Below are 21735 nucleotides of genomic sequence, written 5' to 3' on the forward strand. Positions count from 1 at the left end.
TAAGCTCATGGCACAGGTAAAATATTCCCTATTTTCCAACCAAAGCCATTAAACAATTTTTGTAGTTTCTTGACAAGCATTAGGTTCATGACTATAGGCCTATGCAAAATGTACTGTGCACATTTTCAAGCAACTGTTGTCCCACATATACAGTAGCTGATTGTTAGGATAATATGACAACATTGCCATAATGCCATGGGTTGGTCTGAGATTCAAGCTTACATGGAAATCTTTCTCTCTCATTAAATCAATGGCGTGGATCACTTTTGAGTCTTTGGCGTCAGTCAAATACAGAACTCCACACACTATGAAGGCGTTTCCAGCTTTCCGTATAGGATAGGATGTGTTCACAACTGACAACACAAAGAATCTTTTATGGTCCAACTTTGCAACCATTATGGTTTCATAAACATCAGAGGCAAATATGAGCCACAGTCCGTTTTCATCCACAGTGAACTTGAAGTATGTCTTGGAATTGTGAAAGAGATAGGTCAGATTCCGGTACAGGGCATTTTCAATGGCCAGTGTCTGTAATCTGCTGGTTTTCATATTAAATCTGTCAAATCAGAGTATTAAGGATGGGTCAGGAGGACCTTGTATAGGTTCCAAAAAACATTCTTTACCCAAGGACATTTCCATGATGACTACCCGGGAGAATAAATGAAAAATAAAGAAGTACTCTGTTTCTGCATGAATCAGAAAGGTTTATTCTAGCGACAAACAGTCTCATTTTGTAATTCTCCTTCAAGGCTCTCCTGGGTATTAACAAGTACTGATACTATGTAACCCCCGTACATTAACTCAATGTGTAGTGTTGTTTTTGTAAAGAAAAATAAATTTTTTGTAGAACTTAAAAAATACATTTTCTTAACAAAGACACTTACTTCACAACTCTGGATGTCCCTGCATTATGAAAATACATATTTCCATGGTAAACAACGTGTCCACAGCCCTGGTGGAATTTCCTGATGTCAATGGTCCTACTGCTGCTATCCGGAAAGGATGCAAAACTCTTGTACTCTTGCACAACCCGACCTGAAGCCAAAATACAAATGGTATAGCAATATATAAAACATTATAGCAATATATAAAACATTATAGCAATATATAGACAGCTCTGGAAAGAATTAAGAGGCCACTCCTAATTTTTCTTAAATCAGCATCTCTACATTTATGGCAGCCATTCCATTCCAGTGTTTGTTAAATTCCAACACAGGCAAACCTCATTTTAATTAATGAGGTACTGATTAGGTGATTGCCTGAACCAAATCTAATTTAACAAGGAAAAGTATAAAAACCACTGCTGTGTTCATCACTATCCTCTTGCAATAGGACCAGCTGGATGGAAGAAATAGTGCAAGTAGTACCACAAAGGTAATTTGAATAAAAAAATAACTATTCAACATGACAAAACAGTTGAAAAGAAAAGCTTTGAGTGAGGAAAAGAAGGGTTCAATTCTGGCTTTACTGGCAGAGGGATACAGTGAGCGTCAGGTTAATTCCATCCTGAACATTTCAAAGATGGCGGTTCATAAGAACAAGGTCAAGCAACAGACATTGGAGACAACAAAACTAAAGACTGGCAGAGGGTGAAAACGACTGTCTACTGACCGAGATGATGTCAACTCAATCAAATGTCACTCAACAACCGTAGGATGACATCAAGTGACCTACAAGAAGAATGGCAAACAGCAGCTGGGGTGAAGTGCACGGTGAGGACAGTTCGAAACAGGTTCCTTGGGGCAGGGCTGAAGTCGTGCAAAGCTAGAAAAAAGCCCCTTCATCACTGAGAAGCAAAGAAGAGCCAGGCTGAAGTTTGCAAAAGACCATATGGATTGGACAGTAGAGGAATGGAGAACGGTCTTCTTCTCTGACCAGTCAAATGTTCAGCTTTGCCCAACACCTGGTCGTCTAATGGTTAGACAGAGACCTGGAGAGGCCTACAAGCCACAGTGCCTCATACCCACTGTGAAAGTTGATGGAGGATTGATGATGATCTGGGGATGCATCAGCAAGGCTGTAATCGGGCAGATTTGTCTTTGTGAAGGACGCATGAATCAAGCCAAGTACAAGGTTATCCTGGAAGAACACCTGCTTCCTTTTGCTCTGACAATGTTCCCCAACTCTAAAAATAGATTTTTCCAGCAGGACAATTCTCCATGCCCCACAGCCAGGTCAATCAAGGTGTGGATGGAGGACTGCCAGATCAATACCATGACATGTCCAGCCCAATCTCCAGACCTGAACCCTATTGAAAACCACTGGAATTTCATCAAGAGGTAGACGGAAAGTTACAAGCCATCAAAAAAAGCAGAGCTACTTGAATCTTTGTGCCAGGAGTGGCATAAAGTCACCTAACAGCAATGTGACAGACTGGCGGAGACCATGCCAAGACCCATGAAAGCTGTGATTAAAAATCATGATTTCTGAACTCTTCCTAAGTTAAAACATGAGTATTTTGTTGTTGAAAAATTAATTGAATGTGTTGCATCTTTTTTGGATTACTTTGACCACTTCTACAAATAAATACACTAAATGAAAATATTTTTATTTGGAATTTGGGAGTAATGTTGTCAGTAGTTTATAGAATAAAACAAAACTGTTCATTTTACTCAAACACATACCTATGAATATTAAAACCAGAGAAACTGATGATTTTGCAATTCTTTCCAGATTTCAATATATATAAAAGAAATGCCAAAGTTACCTGAAAAGTGTTCTGCCGTCCACATTTGTTCATCATTTACCTCAGCAGCATCTTGCATCCAAACACCAAATGTAGTTTCCATTTTGATGACATTTGTGGAGCATGTTATGCTTTTGATAATGCATTCTAGAGATATCAAAGGAAAATACATATTGAATATAATAATTTTGAAGCAGTGTTTGAAATGGCACAAAACATCTTCATTGATACACCTTTGTGGGGTTTGCTTGTAAGTAACATTCTCAATATACAGAAAACTACTACCTTTGTTTTCATTAAAGGGAACATTGAAAAGTTCATGAACTTCTGGTTAAAAATAATGCAACCAACTATAAGCAGAATTAGAATTATAAGAAGTCTCAATATTTTATCTATGTCAATATTGATTTGAATAGTTGTTTACCAGTTTTCCTAAAATATGCTTCTTCCACAATCTCAGTGTTGTTTTTTTTTGAGGGCACTTCTTTCACAATGGCTATGTCAGTTTTTCCTAGGTTATTAGCTTTTTCCACAATATCTGTGTTTAACTTTGGTTTTTTATTGACTTCTTCCACAATCTCTGAATACATTTCTTGTCTGTAATTTTCTTCTCCCACAATCTCTGTGTCAGTTGTTGTTCTGTATATTGCTTCTTTTACAACCCCTAAGACAGATTTTGTTCTGTAATTTGCTTCCTTAAAAATCTCGCCGTCCATTTTTTGTCTGTAATTGGCTTCTTCCACCATCTCTTTATTATTTTCTTGTCTGTAATTTGCTTCTTGCACAACCTCTTTGTCAGTTGTCGGTCTGTAATTAGCTTCTTCCACATTCTCTTTATCCAATGACGCTCTTGCCACAACCTCTGCATCAGTTGTTGGTCTGTACATTGCTTTTTCTACATCCTGTGGGACAGTTTTCTCTGTGTTGATTGCTTCTTCCACATGCTTTTTGGAAAGCTTTTCTGAGGCTAGTGTGTGAAGAAAAATAAAATGGGTTTTGTGGTGAAGCTGAAGGCACGGACACACATGGGAATCGTAAATGGTTGTTGGTAAGTGAAACCTCTGACGGTGTACTCACCCTCTGAGTCAAACCCATTGGATGGGTGGATGTGTGGTCCAGTGGTCTCGTTGACATTCAAGGTGTCATGTTTTGGGACTGAGCGTACTGAAGCTAAAGAGTGCAGAACAAGCCACAGGCCACAGTGTTTTTCAGTGGAGAAGAAGGCATGCGAGTGTATTTGTTCATTAGAGGGATTCTGAGACCTGACGAGAGGGAGCTTCATTGTCACATTGCTCCCCTAACGAGACAGTGTTGTCTGCAGCGCTTGACATTAACTTGTTTGCTCACCTGCCACAGTGGCTAGTGGTTTTCCAAAGTTATTAGCCACTCAGCATTTTCACTAGCCAGGATTTCGTTGTTGGGAAATTACGTTGTATTTTATTAAATTTGACTATGGTGAGCTTGTTCATGCTGTCGATCACTGGTGCGCAAGGCAATAGTCCTAACACATATGGAATAGTGCTCATGGGAATTGTAGGAACGTAGCTCGTAGTGTCACTCTCATTGCAATGAGACTACAGTTACATTTATATATATAGAAGAGGAGAGGAAAAGCAGAGGAGAGGAGAGGAAGAGCAAGGAAAAAGGAGAGATCTGGGCGTGGGGGGCCCATCTAAGATTATCTCGTCCCAGGCCCAGGCAAGGCTGTCAGCTGGCCTGAATAGTCATTTTGTCACTGAGGAAAAGAGAAGAAAAAAACGGCAGCGTTTTTGGCAGTGAGGAGAAATGCGCTTACTAAGCATGGACTCTGACACCATACTCCCCCAAAAATTGGACATCATACTCACCACACATATAATCCTAATGCAGATGTACTCTCACACTCCTGTTCACTTTCTCTCTTGAGGTGACATCCAACGTGTCATTATATGTGGCTGGATTAGAAAGACGTAGTATAGAGATTTTAAATTGTTTCTTGGCTGAATCTCTGACAGCAACGCATACTCACCCCCAGAATCAGAAATGTTGAGTCGGCGAATGTGAGCTTGCACAGTGTTGTCTCTTAATTGGTCCGGGAACCCTTGAGGACAAGAACCGGGAATCCCGGCAGGTCCTGGGGGACCCGGGGGACCCGGGGGCCCTTCACACACGAACGATGCATAGGTTTTTAACAGGACTCTCTGAGATGCAACGTAACTTTAAAGGGGAATAATTACAAATGCTGAACATTTGGGTTAATCAATTCCTCTAAGTCACTGTTGGACATCTGTTCAAAGTGCACAGCTCCTTCACCCAGGGAGAGTAAGGTACAGGTACAGAATGCAAGACCGAATGCAAATGATCGTTTCTTACCCTGTATAATCACTCCATTGTAAGTCTCGCCCTTCATTCCTGGGGGTCCTGGGTCTCCTTTCCCCCCAGGCTCTCCCCTCTCTCCTGGGGGTCCTGGGAGTGTCAGGCACAAGGTTACAATTACATGTGTTATGGATGGATTAATGCGCAATGATTTCTCAAACAACCACATTCAGGAACCCTGGAGGAAATGCTTCTCAGTGTAGAACTATTGGTGTTGGATCTGAATGACGTTCCCCAACTACCAAAGGGCAATAAATCACACACAAAGGCATACTGTTTACATTTCAGTCCTTTAACAGACTGACAGTTGTGAGGGTTTACATTTACATACGTTGCCTGTATTGGCCTGTACTAACTGCCATCACCAGGCTTTTACCTTTTTTTCCTCGTCTCCCGGCCATTCCATGAAGGCCCGGTGGTCCTGGTGGTCCTGGTGGTCCTGGTGGGCCATTTGTACCAATGACTCCGGGCTTTCCATCCACACCTGTAATACCTTTAAAGTGATGGCAGTACAAATTAGATTTGGTTATGATATTTTTCTTGATTGGGCATGTGTGTTTATGTATGTATGTATGTAGGTACAATGTGATTTGTAACACATGATTGGCCTGAAAAATAAAAGTAACAGTTAACACATTTTCTTTTCATGCATATTGTATAAAAATATACTAAATTGTGGTTTCTTCACTGTTCAAAATGGAGGATCAACGGCTGCTATGGAGGAACATGGAATATCTGAGAAGGTATGGAGTGTGGAAGATCTTGTAAATGTCACATTACTTTTTTTGTGATTTTTCTTATCAAATGTAATCTTACATTTGCGATTCATATTGTACTACTGAAATTGATTAATTTTGTGTCTTAGAATATAGCCATCTAGACATGAACCCACCAGCTGCATAATAATTCTGTTATAAGCGCATTCTGTGAAGAAAATGCATCTGTCTCACCATCTGTCTCAGTCCCAAGGTCTTACGCTGCTATAATATTGTGCTGGGGGATTGGGTCAGTTCTCCTTCCCCACTAAGTTCTCCTTCTCCACTATAAATCGTTGATATGAGGAATGCATTTTCTGTTCTGAGTTTTAAACTTTAGGAGGACATGAGGTCCTGGTCCACACCTGCAGAGTACCTGGTTTGGGGGCCCGTTGCTGTCCCTGTCCTTGTCCATCTGGTCATACTTCTGACCTAGTCTACATTTAAATAGACTCTGGATTTAGCCCACATGCATTTATTAATTATTTCAATTGGACTCTTAATATCTCACCCGGCACAGCCAGCAGAGAACTGGTCACCCCTCTGAGCCTGGGTCCTCTCTAGGTTTCTTCCTAAATTTCGGCCTTCTTAGGGAGTTTTTCCTAGCCACTGAAATTCAATAAATGTGATTGATTGATTGATCAGTCAGCCTAGTTATAGTTGGATTAACTAGCCTGAGAATCACAAGACTAGTATTGATTGTAGCCACTCTTATCAACTAAGGACACATTCCAATGTATACTTCTTGGCATTATATTGTTAGACAGAGTGATCCACTCATGGTTTAATATAGGGTGATTAAGGTATTATCTTAGAACCTGTATGCAGTCCCTACAGAAACATTTGTGTAGTACTGACAGTTCAGTGGTGGCATGTGATTGGACACACAGGGTGGAGGTTAGACAGGTATGGAGGAGCTGAATTAGACATGTCAGATAGGCCCTAAGCCAAGAATAGACACACCCACACATGGTCAGTGAGGTCAGGGGGAGGTAACTTGGAGTTGGTTCATGTTTCATTGCAAGAGGATTCCTAAACTGTATTTCGTTGTCATACACTTTTGTCTTGCACTGAGGTTGAACACCAGTCATATGTTTCTGAGCACTTTATGTGTAACAACTGTTGTATCACCTACAAGGTTGTAATAAATTCTCTCAAGTCGATAATATTGGTTTCCTGAATAGTTTATTTATAGTTCATAGCCTATTATGTTTTAGGTTTCTGTGAGAACTCACGGATGTACCTAAAGTAGTGGACAAAGAGTTTTGACTGCATTCATTTGGCGAGCCGGCCATGAGGGCACAGCCACGGCCTGGGTTCAACTGACTATGCCAACGAACGGAGGTTTTCCGACTGCTGAGCTCACCTAAGCAAGGTAAAGCAGACACCTATTTTACTAATGATCTGTGTTAGAGTCAGTTACCCTCTGCCCGTAGATGGGAAGGATTGTTCCTCAGTGGGGTGACACCCTCCCTTTGGTGAATTGATCCAAGATGTAACCAACATGCCAATAATTAAATGCGCATAACGCCTGTTTGAGCTACCTGGTTGATGAAGCTATATTAATCAAAATTGTCTGGTTGATACAGTAAAAAAATCCATGGAGCTACCTGGTTGATGAAGCTATATTAATCAAAATTGTCTGGTTGACACAGTAAAAAAATCCATGGAGCTACCTGGTTGATGAAGCTATATTAATAAAAATTGTCTGGTTGATACAGTAAAAAAATACATGGAGCTACCTGGTTGATGAAGCTATATTAATCAAAATTGTCTGGTTGACACAGTAAAAAAATACATGGAGCTACCTGGTTGATGAAGCTATATTAATCAAAATTGTCTGGTTGATACAGTAAAAAAATACATTGAGCTACCTGGTTGATGAAGCTATATTAATCAAAATTGTCTGGTTGATACATTAAAAAAACACATGGCACTACCTGGTTGATGTAGCAATATTAATTTAAACTGTCTGGTAGATACAGTTAATTACTACGTATAGAGCTGCGTGGTTGATGCAGCCGAAGTAATAAAAACAAAAACTGTCTGGTTGATACAGTTACATATTGATATGCCTGTGTGAGCGGCAGCGCTGCCTGGTAGATGCAGCTGAAATAATACAATTTGCTTGGTTGATGCAGTAATATACACTCACCTAAAGGATTATTAGGAACACCATACTAATACTGTGTTTGACCCCCTTTCGCCTTCAGAACGGCCTTAATTCTACGTGGCATTGATTCGACAAGGTGCTGAAAGCATTCTTTAGAAATGTTGGCCCATATTGATAGGATAGCATCTTGCAGTTGATGGAGATTTGTGGGATGCACATCCAGGGCAAAAAGCTCCCGTTCCACCACGTCCCAAAGATGCTCTATTGGGTTGAGATCTGGTGACTGTGGGGGCCATTTCAGTACAGTGAACTCATTGTCATGTTCAAGAAACCAATTTGAAATGATTCGAGCTTTGTGACATGGTGCATTATCCTGCTGGAAGTAGCCATCAGAGGATGGGTACATGGTGGTCATAAAGGGATGGACATGGTCAGAAACAATGCTCAGGTAGGCCGTGGCATTTAAACCATGCCCAATTGGCACTAAGGGGCCTAAAGTGTGCCAAGAAAACATCCCCCACACCATTACACCACCACCACCAGCCTGCACAGTGGTAACAAGGCATGATGGATCCATGTTCTCATTCTGTTCATGCCAAATTCTGACTCTACCATCTGAATGTCTCAACAGAAATCGAGACTCATCAGACCAGGCAACATTCTTCCAGTATTCAATTGTCCAATTTTGGTGAGCTTGTGCAAATTGTAGCCTCTTTTTCCTATTTGTAGTGGAGATGAGTGGTACCCGGTGGGGTCTTCTGCTGTTGTAGCCCATCCGCCTCAAGGTTGTGCGTGTTATGGCTTCACAAATGCTTTGTTGCATACCTCGGTAGTAACGAGTGGTTATTTCAGTCAAAGTTGCTCTTCTATCAGCTTGAATCAGTCGGCCCATTCTCCTCTGACCTCTAGCATCAACAAGGCATTTTTGCCCACAGGACTGCCGCATACTGGATGTTTTTCCCTTTTCACACCATTCTTTGTAAACCCTAGAAATGGTTGTGCGTGAAAATCCCAGTAACTGAGCAGATTGTGAAATACTCAGACCAGCCCGTCTGGCACCAACAACCATGCAATGCTCAAAATTGCTTAAATCAACTTTTTTTTCTCATTCTGACATTCAGTTTGGAGTTCAGGAGATTGTCTTGACTAGGACCACACCCCTAAATGCATTGAAGCAACTGCCATGTGATTGGTTGATTAGATAATTGCATTAATGAGAAATTGGACAGGTGTTCCTAATAATCCTTTAGGTGTATATATATATATATATATATATATATATATATATTAATTGTCCTGTTGTGTATTACGGTCTTTAATGTCATGACTGATGTATGTTTCTAGAATGAGGGGCACCGCAACGATCAATAATGTGGTCAAAACTCTGTGCACGCTTTAGGTTCGTCTGTGAGTTCTCCCAGAAAAGTAATAGAAAATAAGAAACTATAAACTATAAATGAACTATTCAGAAAACCAATATAATTTACTCGAGATAATTTATTACAAGCTTGTAGGTGATAAAACAGCTTATAACATAACTACTACATAGCTATTTCACTAGCATATTATGAATCACAAATGTAAGATTATATTTGAAATGACATTTACAAAATCTGCCATAGGAGGGATAGGGAATATCTGAGAAGGTTGGGAGAGACAGGGAATATCTGAGAAGGTTTGGAGAGACAGGGAATATCTGAGAAGGTATGGAGAGACAGGGAATATCTGAGAAGGTATGGAGAGACAGGGAATATCTGAGAAGGTATGGAGAGACAGGGAATATCTGAGAAGGTATGGAGAGACAGGGAATATCTGAGAAGGTATGGAGAGACAGGGAATATCTGAGAAGGTATGGAGAGACAGGGAATATCTGAGAAGGTATGGTGAGACAGGGAATATCTGAGAAGGTATGGAGAGACAGGGAATATGATGAATATCTTGGAATAGTTAAATATTGTGTTAACAAGAGGACTACAATGGAAATACTAAAGCATTTCTTTTTTAATGTCAAATTGTTGAAGACATGTCGTATATCCAAAGACTACATTATAACTCCCCTAAAACAACAGTCTTTCGTGGGCCCTAGCTATAAGAAGAGGTAACATACCTGACAAACAAATCCTTTCTGTTTGGTTACATAGATCCAGTAAGACTTTCATCTGAAACAGAAGGTGAAAGTAAAACAGTGGAGTCAAATTACTATAACAAAAGCTTAACTTCTAACAAATTTTCCAAACATTCACAGTTCCGAGTTGTACAGAAACAACATTAATCTGAGTTCATTCAATTTTAATTAAAGTGTACATTACAACACCCTGACGCAGTGTTTGATTTCCACTGCCTGTCTGAGCAGATTCAGCTGCCTGGCGTTTGTTTCCTGTGACATTGAAACAGGAGTGTAGACATTTCGCCGGCCTCTGTAGTCCAGCCAAGGACCCGGGTTAGTGAGGCACTTCTCAGTGCTTCCTCTGCTTCCTCAGGAAACGCAGCTTGGAAAAATGCCTTGGCAATGACCGTGGCAACCTACCTAAGAAGTACACTACCTTTGTCCTCTGAGGGCCAGAAGACTCGGATGAAAAGTATCACAGTGTATAGGGGTGATAGGATGCAGTTGGGGATGTATCCTCTGTCATCTGGGTGAATGAATGAACATATGGAACGGGAATAGAAAACACACTGCTGCGGATTCAGTCTTCCTCTCTCAATACTGTACAATCTATGGAAACCTAACTGAGTTCAACAGTGGTGCTCTCTAGCTCTTCGCACGCTCATTCAGAGTTTGAGACTCACCTCATGTACGTGCAGTCAGTAAGCAATCCACCTGACATACAGCTCAGGAGAGTCAATGCAGTCTGTCAGTATAGAAATGGCATTGTGCCAGCGGCTTTAAAAGCTTCGGAAATAATTAAGAGACCACTGCAAAAAAGGCCAAAAGGGAAGGTTTTGAGTGAGGAAAAGAAGGGTTCAAATTTACAGACCACTGAATATTGAATGCTTCTGTCCCTCACTCAAAACCTTCCTTTTCAACATTTTTGGAAAGGAAAGAAAAAGGTGCAGTGGTCTCTTAATTTCTTCCGGAGCTGAATGTCTCTGACAAATCAGAGTGGTGTGTTGAATAGAGCAGGTATGCCTGCCTCAACTTCAGTACTAAAACCTTTGGATGGACTCTATCATTCAGCTTTGCCTTTTATAACTGTAATAGATTTTCGCACACATCTTTGTTTTCATGCAGAAACGTACTATTCAACCTTGGAAAAACAGCAGTTATCATACACAATCCAAAGACTGACTAGTCCTGGAGATGCCACAAGCTTATACAGAATTGGGTAAAACTGCTATTGAATATTCCAACAAGCAGGTAAGAACCTAAGTCCACCTGAAAATAAAATAACTTAGAATCCATATATTATCCATGTATTTGTATATATCCATATACACTCACCTAAAGGATTATTAGGAACACCATACTAATACTGTGTTTGACCCCCTTTCGCCTTCAGAACTGCCTGAATTCTACATGGCATTGATTCAACAAGGTGCTGAAAGCATTCTTTAGAAATGTTGGCCCATATTGATAGGACAGCATCTTGCAGTTGATGGAGATTTGTGGGATGCACATCCAGGGCACGAAGCTCCTGTTCTACCACATCCCATCAGAGGATGGGTACATGGTGGTCGTAAAGGGATGGACATGGTCAGAAACAATGCTCAGGTAGGCCGTGGCATTTAAACCATGCCCAATTGGCACTAAGGGGCCTAAAGAGTGCCAAGAAAACATCCCCCACACCATTACACCACCACCACCAGCCTGCAAAGTGGTAACAAGGCATGATGGATCCATGTTCTCATTCTGTTTACGCCAAGTTCTGTCTCTACCACCTGAATGTCTCAACAGAAATCGAGACTCATCAGACCAGGCAACATTCTTCCAGTCTTCAACTGTCCAATTTTGGTGAGCTCGTACAAATTGTAGCCTCTTTTTCTTATTTGTAGTGAAGTGGTACCCGGTGGGATCTTCTGCTGTTGTAGCCCATCCGCCTCAAGGTTGTGCGTGTTGTGGCTTCACAAATGCTTTGCTGCATACCTCGGTTGTAACGAGTGGTTATTTCAGTCAAAGTTGCTCTTCTATCAGCTTGAATCAGTCGGCCCATTCTCTTCTGACCTCTAGCATCAACAATGCATTTTTGCCCACAGGACTGCCGCATACTGGATGTTTTTCCCTTTTCACACCATTCTTTGTAAACCCTAGAAATGGTTGTGCATCAAAATTCCAGTAACTGAGCAGATTGTGAAATACTCAGACCGGCCCGTCTGGCACCAACAACCATGCCACGCTCAAAATTGCTTAAATCACCTTTCTTTCCCATCTGACATTCAGTTTGGAGTTCAGGAGATTGTCTTGACCAGGACCACACCCCTAAATGCATTGAAGCAACTGCCATGTGATTGGTTGATTAGATAATTGCATTAATGAGAAATTTAACAGGTGTTCCTAATAATCATTTAGGTGAGTGTATATGTGTGTGTGTGTATATATATATATATATATATATATATATATATATATAAATATTAAAAGAAGGAACTTAGGAAAAAACTTAGGAAAAAGCTCAAAGGAGCTACATTTCACTGTCTTAAATCATATAACATAATTTCTTCTTTGAACAACAGTTTAAATGTATTGTGAAATAAATCCAAGGAAACATTTTGGAAGTCTAATAACATGTGCTGAATAGCACTTCAACATCTCCGTATCCAAAGCACAGTGAATGGACCTTTAAAAAAAGGGGGAGGTTTGCTTGGAAAACCTGAAAAAAATAAAATGATAAAAGAGAAGCGGACCCAGAGAGTCCACCCTCATTACCTGTCAACATCACCTTGTCACACACAAAGTAATTATTTCAGAGGATTCATACCTGGACCAGGGAATTTGTCAGCATCATCATCCTGTCTCTATCTTCACGTTGCTGTCTGTGTGTCTTCTCTTCTTTGGTACTGCTCCTCTTACTGCAGGGTGTCTGCTTCCTGTCCAGCTCCTCTCCTCCAGCCTCTCTTGTCCTGTGAGGAGATCCATCCTCTCCTGGGGTTCTTGTCCTGCTCCGTGAAACCCCGTCAACTACATTCCTCCTGGTCCGGTGTTGTGCTGTCAGCACCCCAGGGTCATCTGCGAAGTCCCTGGAAGTATCGTCTCTAGGCTCCTCGCTGGCCTTGTAAGGTGAACCTGCAGCTTGCAGCCCAGTGCCAGAGGTCTCTGAGAGTGCCTGAAGCTGTTGATCCAGCTGGGCCAGGCGTGCCGATAGGTGGCTCTGCTGCACGAGGAGGAACACCAAGCTGGCAGTGCCGAGGACCGTCAGAGCACACGTCCCCACCAAAAACACTCGAAGCATCCCCGGGAGTCCCGGACGGATGCCGCCACGCTGGCCATCCCCCATCCTTCAGCTTTATGCAGCTGAATCCTGAGTGTTTCAACAGGATGGCTGGTCCCGGTGGAGACACAATGGATATGCTGCAATGACAGTGAACCAGGCTCAGGCTCTTACGTCCACAAAGGCACTGACATGCTCTGTTACAGACAGTGTATTATATTGCCTGGTAAAAAATGCGTGATGAAAAATAATTAGATAAAATGGAAAAGCTGCTGAGGAAATCGGTAGAAAGGCTGCCTGTAGCAATGCTGCTGAAAGGTCTAAACCAAGATGGATTACGTAACTCTGGAAATGTCTGTTGAATAGCTCAGTGTCACCATGTCTGTTATTTGATTCAGGAACAGCTATAACCATATGTGTGAGTTGGCATGCAAGCAGTTGCTTACAGTTACGAGTAGCTTTTGGATCCTTCTGATTTCATATTCTCATTGTGGTATTCTTGGTTAGTTTCTAGCAAAGTGCATGTTGCTTGAAAAATGGCAAATATCAAGAGATTCGGCAGAACAATGAAAGTATTCTTTGGATATACCAGTGACTACAGAATACACCACCCCTCAATGAAAACCATGCTGCCCACACTTCAGCATAGCTTTAATAACATCCAAAATGCCTGTGTTGACCTCTGTCTACCTCTTAACAGCAAAACAACAAAATATTTGCTTGTCAACTGATCCATGATCATGCAGATCACACATGAACATTCCAGACGCTCTGATGTACTTTCAGCTACTTTTAATGGGCATTAGAATATTCCTTTGCATGTACCATTCATAAGCATATTACACTCAAATGTACAGTAGATATTAAAAGTCTACACACTCATGTTAAAATGCCAGGTTCTTGTGATGTAAACATACAGCTCTGTATATACAGCTCTGGAAATTAGGAGACCCTAACACTTCTGTTCCTCACTCAAAACCTTTCTTTTAAACTTTTTTGGAAAGGAAAGAAAAAGGTGTAGTGGTCTCTTTATTTTTTCCAGAGCTGTATAATACTCAATGCTTCTACCATACTGTTCATACTCCCCCATCCTACTCTTTCAACATTGATGCTAGTTAAAATTTGTATGTATATTATTGTCATATTGCCATATCTAAATGTTCAGTAATACCACCCAGACTGCTGCTATATCAATAATACTACCCAGACTGCTGCTAGTTTATAGTACTCTTTTTTAAACTGCTGCAAGTGTACATTGTTATGTATATTGTTGCTTTAATTTATTATTATTATCTTCTGTCTAGTTATATTTTTGCTTATATACTTTTCTTCTTAAATCTCACTACGTAGTTGTGCCATGGTGCCATGTCACAAGAATGTCATTGTGCAGGATGACGCTGTGTTGTTCGGTGCATTTGACAAATAAACCATGAAACCATGAAACTCTATCAGAGTCTACCACAATCTACCTGCAATCTATTTATCTTGCATTCGAATGCCTTTGGCCAGGTCATCATAAAAAAATCTAAATAGCAGTTAAATATACGTACAGTTGAACTATAACAGTAAGACGATTCCTTTGACCATCAGGAACATCCCGTTCCTGTAGTAGAACCTATTTCTGTAGGTGGTATTCGCAAAGACTCTCAGGTAGGGGGCTGATCACAGATTGTTCTCACCTCAGATCATTTTAAATAAAATGTTACGGACTAGGGGCGGGGCTTGATCCCACAGGAGCTGTCCTGTGGATCTGCACTCTCCTGCCTTGTAACCCTTTGTGAACACAAGTCATGTGACTAGGTTCTCTCAATAAGCCCTTTCTAAGTTGACACCTTGTCTCTATGACAACCAAAAGGCAGACAAATATGTTTTTTCCCTCTGCCATTGTGCCAAATCTGGCCACAGCACCAAGTCCTCCAGCGTCATTGAGCCTCTGTCTTATCCGGCAAATGAACCAGTCGTTGAGAGGGAGTGAACTAGAATGACCCAGTCTTTATGGACAGACATTATCCGCTGGTGAGACTGCACAGACTTCTCTGTCACTTAATGTTCAATGGGTGTTTTACTCGCCTCTTAGACAATGACACTGTATCCTACTGAATAAGGCCTAATTACTTGGATCACCACTGAGCTATTAATTTATAGACTTATCTATATATATAAAAAAAAGAAAAGATAAACTTTTTTTCAGTAAATAAATATTTCTTATGATAACTGTGTCCCTGTCCAATACAGTGGCAAATGCATTCTTCACATCTCCTTTTATAAATTTGCCGGATGAAAGCTCTATTCTTCTCCTCAAATTAGTCGGGTCAGTCTGACCTGCTTAATTCATTTCTTCCTGAAAAGCCTCTTTAATAATGAGTGAGTGGTTTTCTTTCTTCCGAACAAAGTGTAAGGTGAAGTGAGCCCTTTTCAACTTAGAATGACCCCAGTCATGCTTCAGACATAAAGGTCCACTCGACATGCACTCCAAAATTGAAAGTGTTTTTTGTTCATCTTTGGGGATACTTTTCCGTGAAGCAGCTCAGCCCCCGGCCTTGCACCATAGCTTCATTGTTGGCTTTTTATAGACATTGGTGAAATGTTCTAGGCATTTAACAACACTTAAAGGTCCAATTTGATGGTTACCAAGCAACCAGAAATAGCTGGAACCTCACCAAGGATTTACAAAAGCTCGGAGGTCTCTGATTTATTTGAAAAAAAAAAAGAATGCAGATCATCTTTAAAACTAACTGGGAGATGAAACTGGGGCATTTGTCAGGGGCTACACAGACAACCCACACAGACAGCACCCAGGTTAGGGACTGTTTAGGACTGCAGCAGTTCAGGAAAACAGTGAGTATTAACCTTTCACTTAATTATAAAAATACCTATAGAAAAAGGCAGACATTTTTATTTGGAAGTATAAATTATTAGAAGTGATTTCTTTTCACTTACAAAATACTTTTTTGAGGGATAGTGCTCAAAAGAAGCATAATAACAACTATTGAATGAGGAGGAAATAACACTCACAGCTGTACAGTTCTATTTCAAACCAGCTTGTATCTTAGAGGACACGTTCTGAGGAACATCAAAGCTGACCAAGGTCCTCCATTAGATAATGAAACAACAACATTACGATAAGATGACTAAGAGCAACACCTGTCTTTCTCTGGCATTCTTAGGTTATACAATCTTTGATGTGGAATTTAATAACTCCAGCCTTGGTAAGACATGGGCAATAAGCACCAAATGTTCGGCTTGAAACGCAGAACGGGGGTGTGTTTTGGTTACCCTGCCCATGAAACAAGGTCTGGTGAGTCTGGAAAAAGGATGAAAAGAGCAAGGATTTTCAAGGGGTTTAAGGCTTCTCTTCTATTTTGTTTTGACTATTGAATAACTTGTGTTAAAAATGACAGCCTAATCCCTTTTTGGCGCACTACTTTTTTTACTATTTACCAAGCAAAAATAGTTCACTTGATAGGCAATAAAGTGCCATTTAGGACGTGAAGAGTACACAGGGTGGTTCTGGGAATTCAATACCATATAAGCCTGTTTCCAACACATTCAATCAGCAGGGACCATCATGTTAGAAGACACGCTGCTCTGGACCTGTTCGGAGAGACACATTCACCTTGGTGATGCGCAGACAAGTGTAGCAATTCATGTTTTAATTTAAACCTTTATCCGTCGAGGCATACCCACAGAACTCAGGCCTTCTCCCACAGGGGGAGAATAATACATCCACTTAATACTTGTGGCTTTAGGAACAGGACTTTTTCCCCCGTCGAACGCGGCAGCCTCCAGACCTCCTCACGGGAAGAGGAGCCAAACTAGTGGCAGACGCAGCTATGACCGGAGCAACGGCCTTGTTGCTGTTCCTGGTCGGTCTCCTCCTCATCACTGCCTGGAGCCTTATAAAGAAGCCACGCATACCAGGTAGGACCAACGATGAATGTACGAGGTGTAGAAATGCATCTCCACAGGGCTCTCTTTGTCGATCAACTGTCACTGACAAAAAAATATTATTTCTGATAATGTGATAATGAAACCTTCTGAGGCAGAAATCTTTTTTGGGGAATTTGTGAAGTATTTAAAAAGTATTTGTTTCTATCTAAAGTGCTCTTTGGCCACATGGTCACCCTACTGAAATTTCCAAGCTCCTCCAAAAAACAGAATACAGTGGTTCTCCAGAAAATGGATGTCCTCTTGTCTAAAAGGGACCTCACCATGTCTCAGACAAATCCCCACCAATCACAGTTCCAATCAATATCAGGTGTACAGGCCAGCAGCAGATCATGGCTGGAATAGGTTGTCATTCTTATTTTTTCTTACTGACCAATGATTTGTTTCCGATGGATGATCATGTGATGAACCTTGAAATAATGCCAAATCCGAACTAGAAAGACATTGGTCGATCATGTAAATCATCTAGAGGTTGTTATTGTAAAACTGCGTGAAGCAGTCCCCTCCACAGTCTCTCTCTCTCTGTGTCCATGTCCTTGGTAGGTCCTTTCTTCTGGGCCGGCCTGGGTCCTGTCCTCTCCTATGCTAGATTCATCTGGACCGGGATAGGAACCGCCAGTAACTACTACAACAAAAAATATGGGAGTATGGTCCGCGTCTGGATCAATGGAGAAGAGACTCTCATTCTTAGCAAGTTGGTTCTTTTGAAATGTGACTGTTTGAAAACATTTCATGCATCACAGAATGTTATAGAATTGTGTTACCTAGTGCCTAACTCCATAGAATAGGATGCCAGTTTGTTCACTGGGTTTTTTGGGATGCAAATCATGTCTTATTGTGCAGGTCCTCCGCGGTGTACCACGTCCTGAAAAGTGCCAACTACACAGCCAGATTTGCCAGCAAACGGGGACTACAGTGTATCGGAATGTACAGAAGAGGCGTCATCTTCAACAGCGACGTCCCGCTCTGGAAAAAACTGAGGACATACTTTGCCAAAGGTACACCGTCTCGTGTTGCCGAAGTTGTATCGTATACGCTTTCTTGTGGCCGTGTGCAGTCCCAGGACCAGGGCCTCTTGTCAGCACTATCGTATTCATTGTGATCCAGCAGTAAGAACTGATCCCAGAACCTTCTTGCTTCAGCCCTGACCGGTCCTGGCCTGCAGCGGACCATAGGGATCTGCACGAGTGCCACAGACAGACACCTGGAGTGCTTGCAGGAGATGACAGACCCCTCAGGACATGTAGATGTTCTCAACCTGCTCAGGTGTATTGTAGTGGACATCTCCAACAGGCTGTTCCTCAGGGTCCCCCTCAATGGTCAGTGCTGTGTTTGGGGGTTGTGTGTGCGCGCGTGTGTGTGTGTGACAGAGCGAGAAGTGTTCATGTCTGTTTCGTGTGTCGAGGTCTTAAACACATTACAGGACGCCACTTTTGACAGTTTGGCTGGGCCTTTGTGATTTAGAGAAGGAGCTGCTACTGAAGATCCAGCACTACTTTGACACCTGGCAAACAGTTCTGATCCAACCGGATATCTTCTTCAAATGTGGCTGGATGTACAAAAAGCATCAGCAAGCAGCGTAGGTCCACACTTTGGATGTGATCAGATTATTTCTGGGGGAAAACTATTTGTGGAATTAAAATCATAAATAGAATGTTTGCATAAGCTACTATACTTCTGTTTCGGTAACACTGCTGACCTTCTGAATGTTTTGTCATACTTAAAGCCACATTCCCAAAATATTTTCCACCTGTACTTGCTATTGACGGAATTGCACAAATGACAGATCTTGACTTTAATGTAGTGTTTCACTGTCTCATTGCTAGTAAGACACTTCAGGACACAATGGAAAGCCTCATTGAGAGAAAAAGAAAAGCCATTCTTGAATCTGAAAAGCTTGATGACGATATTGACTTCACATCTGAACTCATATTTGCTCAGGTGGGTCTCTGCTGATTAATGAAATCATTATTTATCATAAGCTGGTGTATTCATTTAATTGACAAAGCCTCCTGATCTTGTAATGTGTGTGTGTGTCTGTGCCTGTGTGGTTTCATGGTGGCCTTGATGTGTGTGTGTGTGTGTGTGTGTCTCCATGCTTCTCTCTGTAGAACCACGGGGAGCTGTCATCAGAAAACGTGAGACAGTGTGTGTTGGAGATGGTCATCGCGGCCCCAGACACTCTGTCCATCAGCCTGTTCTTCATGCTGCTGCTGCTGAAGCAGAACCCAGAGGTGGAGATGAGGGTCATAGAGGAGATCCACACTGTTCTAGGTGATGCAGGTGCTTGGATTCATTCCATTTCAGCAAAGAGCACAACTTGCTTTGTACAATATTATCCCCTCCTATTCCCAGGGGGTAAAGATGTGCTCACAGTCGACTTCCAGAACTTCAGAGTGTTGGAGAGTTTCATCAATGAGTCCATGAGGTTCCACCCTGTGGTGGACTTCACCATGAGGAAGGCCCTGGAAGATGACATCATCGACGGAATCAGTGTTGCCAAAGGAACCAACATCATCCTCAACATAGGACTTATGCATAAGACAGAGTTTTTCCCCAAACCCAATGAGTTCAGCTTGGAGAACTTTGACCAAACTGTAAGTGTGTGTCTGGGTGGTCCTACATCTCTTCTTGTTGTAAGTCTATAAAATCAGCTTGTGGCTTACTTGGTTCCACACGAAATCTGACGACTGAATCCCAAACCTGATGACACCTTTCACCCTTCCCTTCTCTTAATCAGGTGCCCAATCGCTTCTTTCAGCCATTCGGCTGCGGCCCACGCTCCTGTGTGGGCAAACACATCGCCATGGTGATGATGAAGGCTGTTCTGGTGACACTGTTATCCAGGTACACGGTGTGTCCTCGTCAGGGCAACACGCTGGCCAGCATCAGGCAGACCAACAACTTGTCACAGCACCCTGTGGAGGACAAACACAGCTTTGCCATGAGGTTTATACCCAGAACTGACACGGCCTGATCACAACACCACTACACGAGGTTCATACCCAGAACTGACACGGCCTGATCACAACACCACTACACGAGGTTCATACCCAGAACTGACACGGCCTGACCACAACACCACTACATGAGGTTCATACCCAGAACTGACACGGCCTGATCACAACACCACTACACAAGGTTCATACCCAGAACTGACACAGCCTGATCACAACACCACTACATGTCACCATAACAGAGGACGGCCTGATCGTGGCCTTGCCCAGAATGATGGCCTGGTCACCAGACTCTTACCACTGGAGCTTAACTATTGACGTAGAACCAGCACTGACCTAACGCATACACACTGTATATACATATTTCTACGACAGCACAAACGCATATAGAACCAGGTTACAGTCCTACTTTTTTGGTCAGTGGTAATTCCATAATTTCATACTTTACTGTTACTATCAGCATTTGACTTGGGATGAAATGAGTGCAGGAACTAATGTGTTAAGGCTTGCTCCATTAAAGTAGCCTATTCCAAACATCCCGGAGGGCTCTTTTGCCTAACATTAGAAGTACCGGTATGCCGTTCCAGCCTGAGTCAAGCACTGGTTACCATCCTACTGATGCCTGCTCTTCCACAATTAAAAATCATAGCCAGTAATTATTCTACTGACGCTACTACTCCACTGTATTTTGTAGACATTCAACAGCTGTAAATTCAGAAGCATAAACCCACATAAATGTTTTTTTCTATTTCATGTCATCACAATGTTCAACTAATTGTTTGTATCATGTGCACGACTACTGTAGCTGTTCACTCAATAAAAAACAAGGAATTTTGTTTAAATGTCTTTATAACTGTTGTCTTGAGTGTTGCATCTTCCATTTCACATAATTAATGGTGTTGGACAAATTGATGAACACAATGAAAGGACGACAAGCATTCTGGTAAATTAGACACGTCCTGTTTGTGAAATAAAGCAAGGAGAACTGATGATCGGTCACTGACTAAGGTACATTTGAAACGCTTCGGCATGGATCTGAATCTGGGACCTGTAAAGTGAGTGGGGTCTCTATCTCTGTACCAGAGATACAAATGACAATGTCTATAATGGTGACCATTAGAGCATATCTAGGACTCAAGAAATACTGAGGTCATACAGTTGTGCTCAAAAGTTTGCATACCCTTGGAGAATTGGTAAAATATGTACCACCTGTAAAGAAAACATGAGTTAGCAGGCAAAACCCATGTCTTTTATTTCTTAGGTGATTCATATTCCACTGTAGATCATAGCATAAAGGCACAATCATAAAAGAAAACATGGCAACAAAGAAAAAAATATCTGACCCTTGTTCAAAAATCTGCATACCCTTAGTTCTCAAAACTGTGTATGGCCCCCTTTAGCATCAATGACAGTGTACAGTCTTTTGTAATAGTTGTCTATGAGGCCCTGAATTCTTGCAGGTGGTATAGCTGCCCATTCGACTTGGCAAAATGCCTCTGCATGCCAGGTCATGCAAAGTCTTTGGTCGTCTTGCATGAACCACACGTTTGATATC

The 21735-nt window shown here is 41.7% G+C and overlaps 3 protein-coding genes across 4 annotated transcripts; 1 reads left to right on the top strand and 2 right to left on the bottom strand.

Moving 5' to 3' along the window:
• Positions 1–34: 34 nt before the first annotated feature.
• On the bottom strand, positions 35–4841 carry LOC105018179 (gliomedin). Its single transcript, XM_034288156.1, has 6 exons — positions 4695–4841; positions 3764–3856; positions 3111–3653; positions 2708–2833; positions 885–1035; positions 35–556 (listed from the first exon to the last, which is right to left on the bottom strand). The coding sequence occupies exons 3-6, from the start codon at positions 3571–3573 to the stop codon at positions 100–102; spliced, it is 1197 nt and encodes a 398-aa protein (XP_034144047.1). The 5' UTR covers positions 3574–3653; positions 3764–3856; positions 4695–4841; the 3' UTR covers positions 35–99.
• A 57-nt stretch (positions 4842–4898) lies between these two features.
• Positions 4899–14116, bottom strand: LOC114828672 (gliomedin-like). Its single transcript, XM_029115010.2, has 4 exons — positions 12826–14116; positions 10017–10068; positions 5418–5534; positions 4899–5131 (listed from the first exon to the last, which is right to left on the bottom strand). Exons 1-4 carry the CDS (start codon positions 13339–13341, stop codon positions 4899–4901), a joined length of 918 nt encoding a protein of 305 aa, XP_028970843.2. The 5' UTR covers positions 13342–14116.
• Positions 14117–15235: 1119 nt separating this feature from the next.
• On the top strand, positions 15236–20999 carry LOC105018178 (aromatase). Of its 2 annotated transcripts, XM_020056521.3 has the most exons (10): positions 15236–15291; positions 17025–17196; positions 17767–17917; positions 18067–18221; positions 18366–18542; positions 18688–18802; positions 19050–19164; positions 19335–19497; positions 19579–19820; positions 19964–20999. In XM_020056521.3, the coding sequence occupies exons 1-10, from the start codon at positions 15271–15273 to the stop codon at positions 20198–20200; spliced, it is 1548 nt and encodes a 515-aa protein (XP_019912080.2). In that variant the 5' UTR covers positions 15236–15270; the 3' UTR covers positions 20201–20999. The 2 variants fall into 2 exon arrangements, with proteins under 2 accessions (XP_019912080.2, XP_019912079.2); XM_020056520.3 differs by having other exon boundaries at positions 19335–19820.
• Positions 21000–21735: the final 736 nt, after the last annotated feature.

Source organism: Esox lucius, chromosome 19 (assembly GCF_011004845.1).
Source record: "Esox lucius isolate fEsoLuc1 chromosome 19, fEsoLuc1.pri, whole genome shotgun sequence".
In the NCBI taxonomy this organism is placed as follows: domain Eukaryota; kingdom Metazoa; phylum Chordata; class Actinopteri; order Esociformes; family Esocidae; genus Esox; species Esox lucius.

Excerpts from the sequence above, each read along its gene's own strand:
- LOC105018179 (XM_034288156.1), bottom strand. The coding sequence starts at position 3,573 with ATGTACAGACCAACAACTGATGCAGAGGTTGTGGCAAGAGCGTCATTG. Across the intron at positions 1,036-2,707 it reads GACGGCAGAACACTTTTCAG|GTCGGGTTGTGCAAGAGTAC; the intron begins GTAACTTTGGCA and ends TTTTGGCTTCAG. Across the intron at positions 557-884 it reads GGGACATCCAGAGTTGTGAA|ATTTAATATGAAAACCAGCA; the intron begins GTAAGTGTCTTT and ends CTGATTTGACAG.
- LOC105018178 (XM_020056520.3), top strand. The coding sequence starts at position 15,271 with ATGGACAGACATTATCCGCTG. Across the intron at positions 17,918-18,066 it reads GAGACTCTCATTCTTAGCAA|GTCCTCCGCGGTGTACCACG; the intron begins GTTGGTTCTTTT and ends CTTATTGTGCAG. Across the intron at positions 19,821-19,963 it reads TGGAGAACTTTGACCAAACT|GTGCCCAATCGCTTCTTTCA; the intron begins GTAAGTGTGTGT and ends TCTCTTAATCAG.
- LOC114828672 (XM_029115010.2), bottom strand. The coding sequence starts at position 13,341 with ATGGGGGATGGCCAGCGTGGCGGCATCCGTCCGGGACTCCCGGGGATG. Across the intron at positions 10,069-12,825 it reads TGACAAATTCCCTGGTCCAG|ATGAAAGTCTTACTGGATCT; the intron begins GTATGAATCCTC and ends CTTCTGTTTCAG. Across the intron at positions 5,132-5,417 it reads CGGGAGACGAGGAAAAAAAG|GACCCCCAGGAGAGAGGGGA; the intron begins GTAAAAGCCTGG and ends TGACACTCCCAG.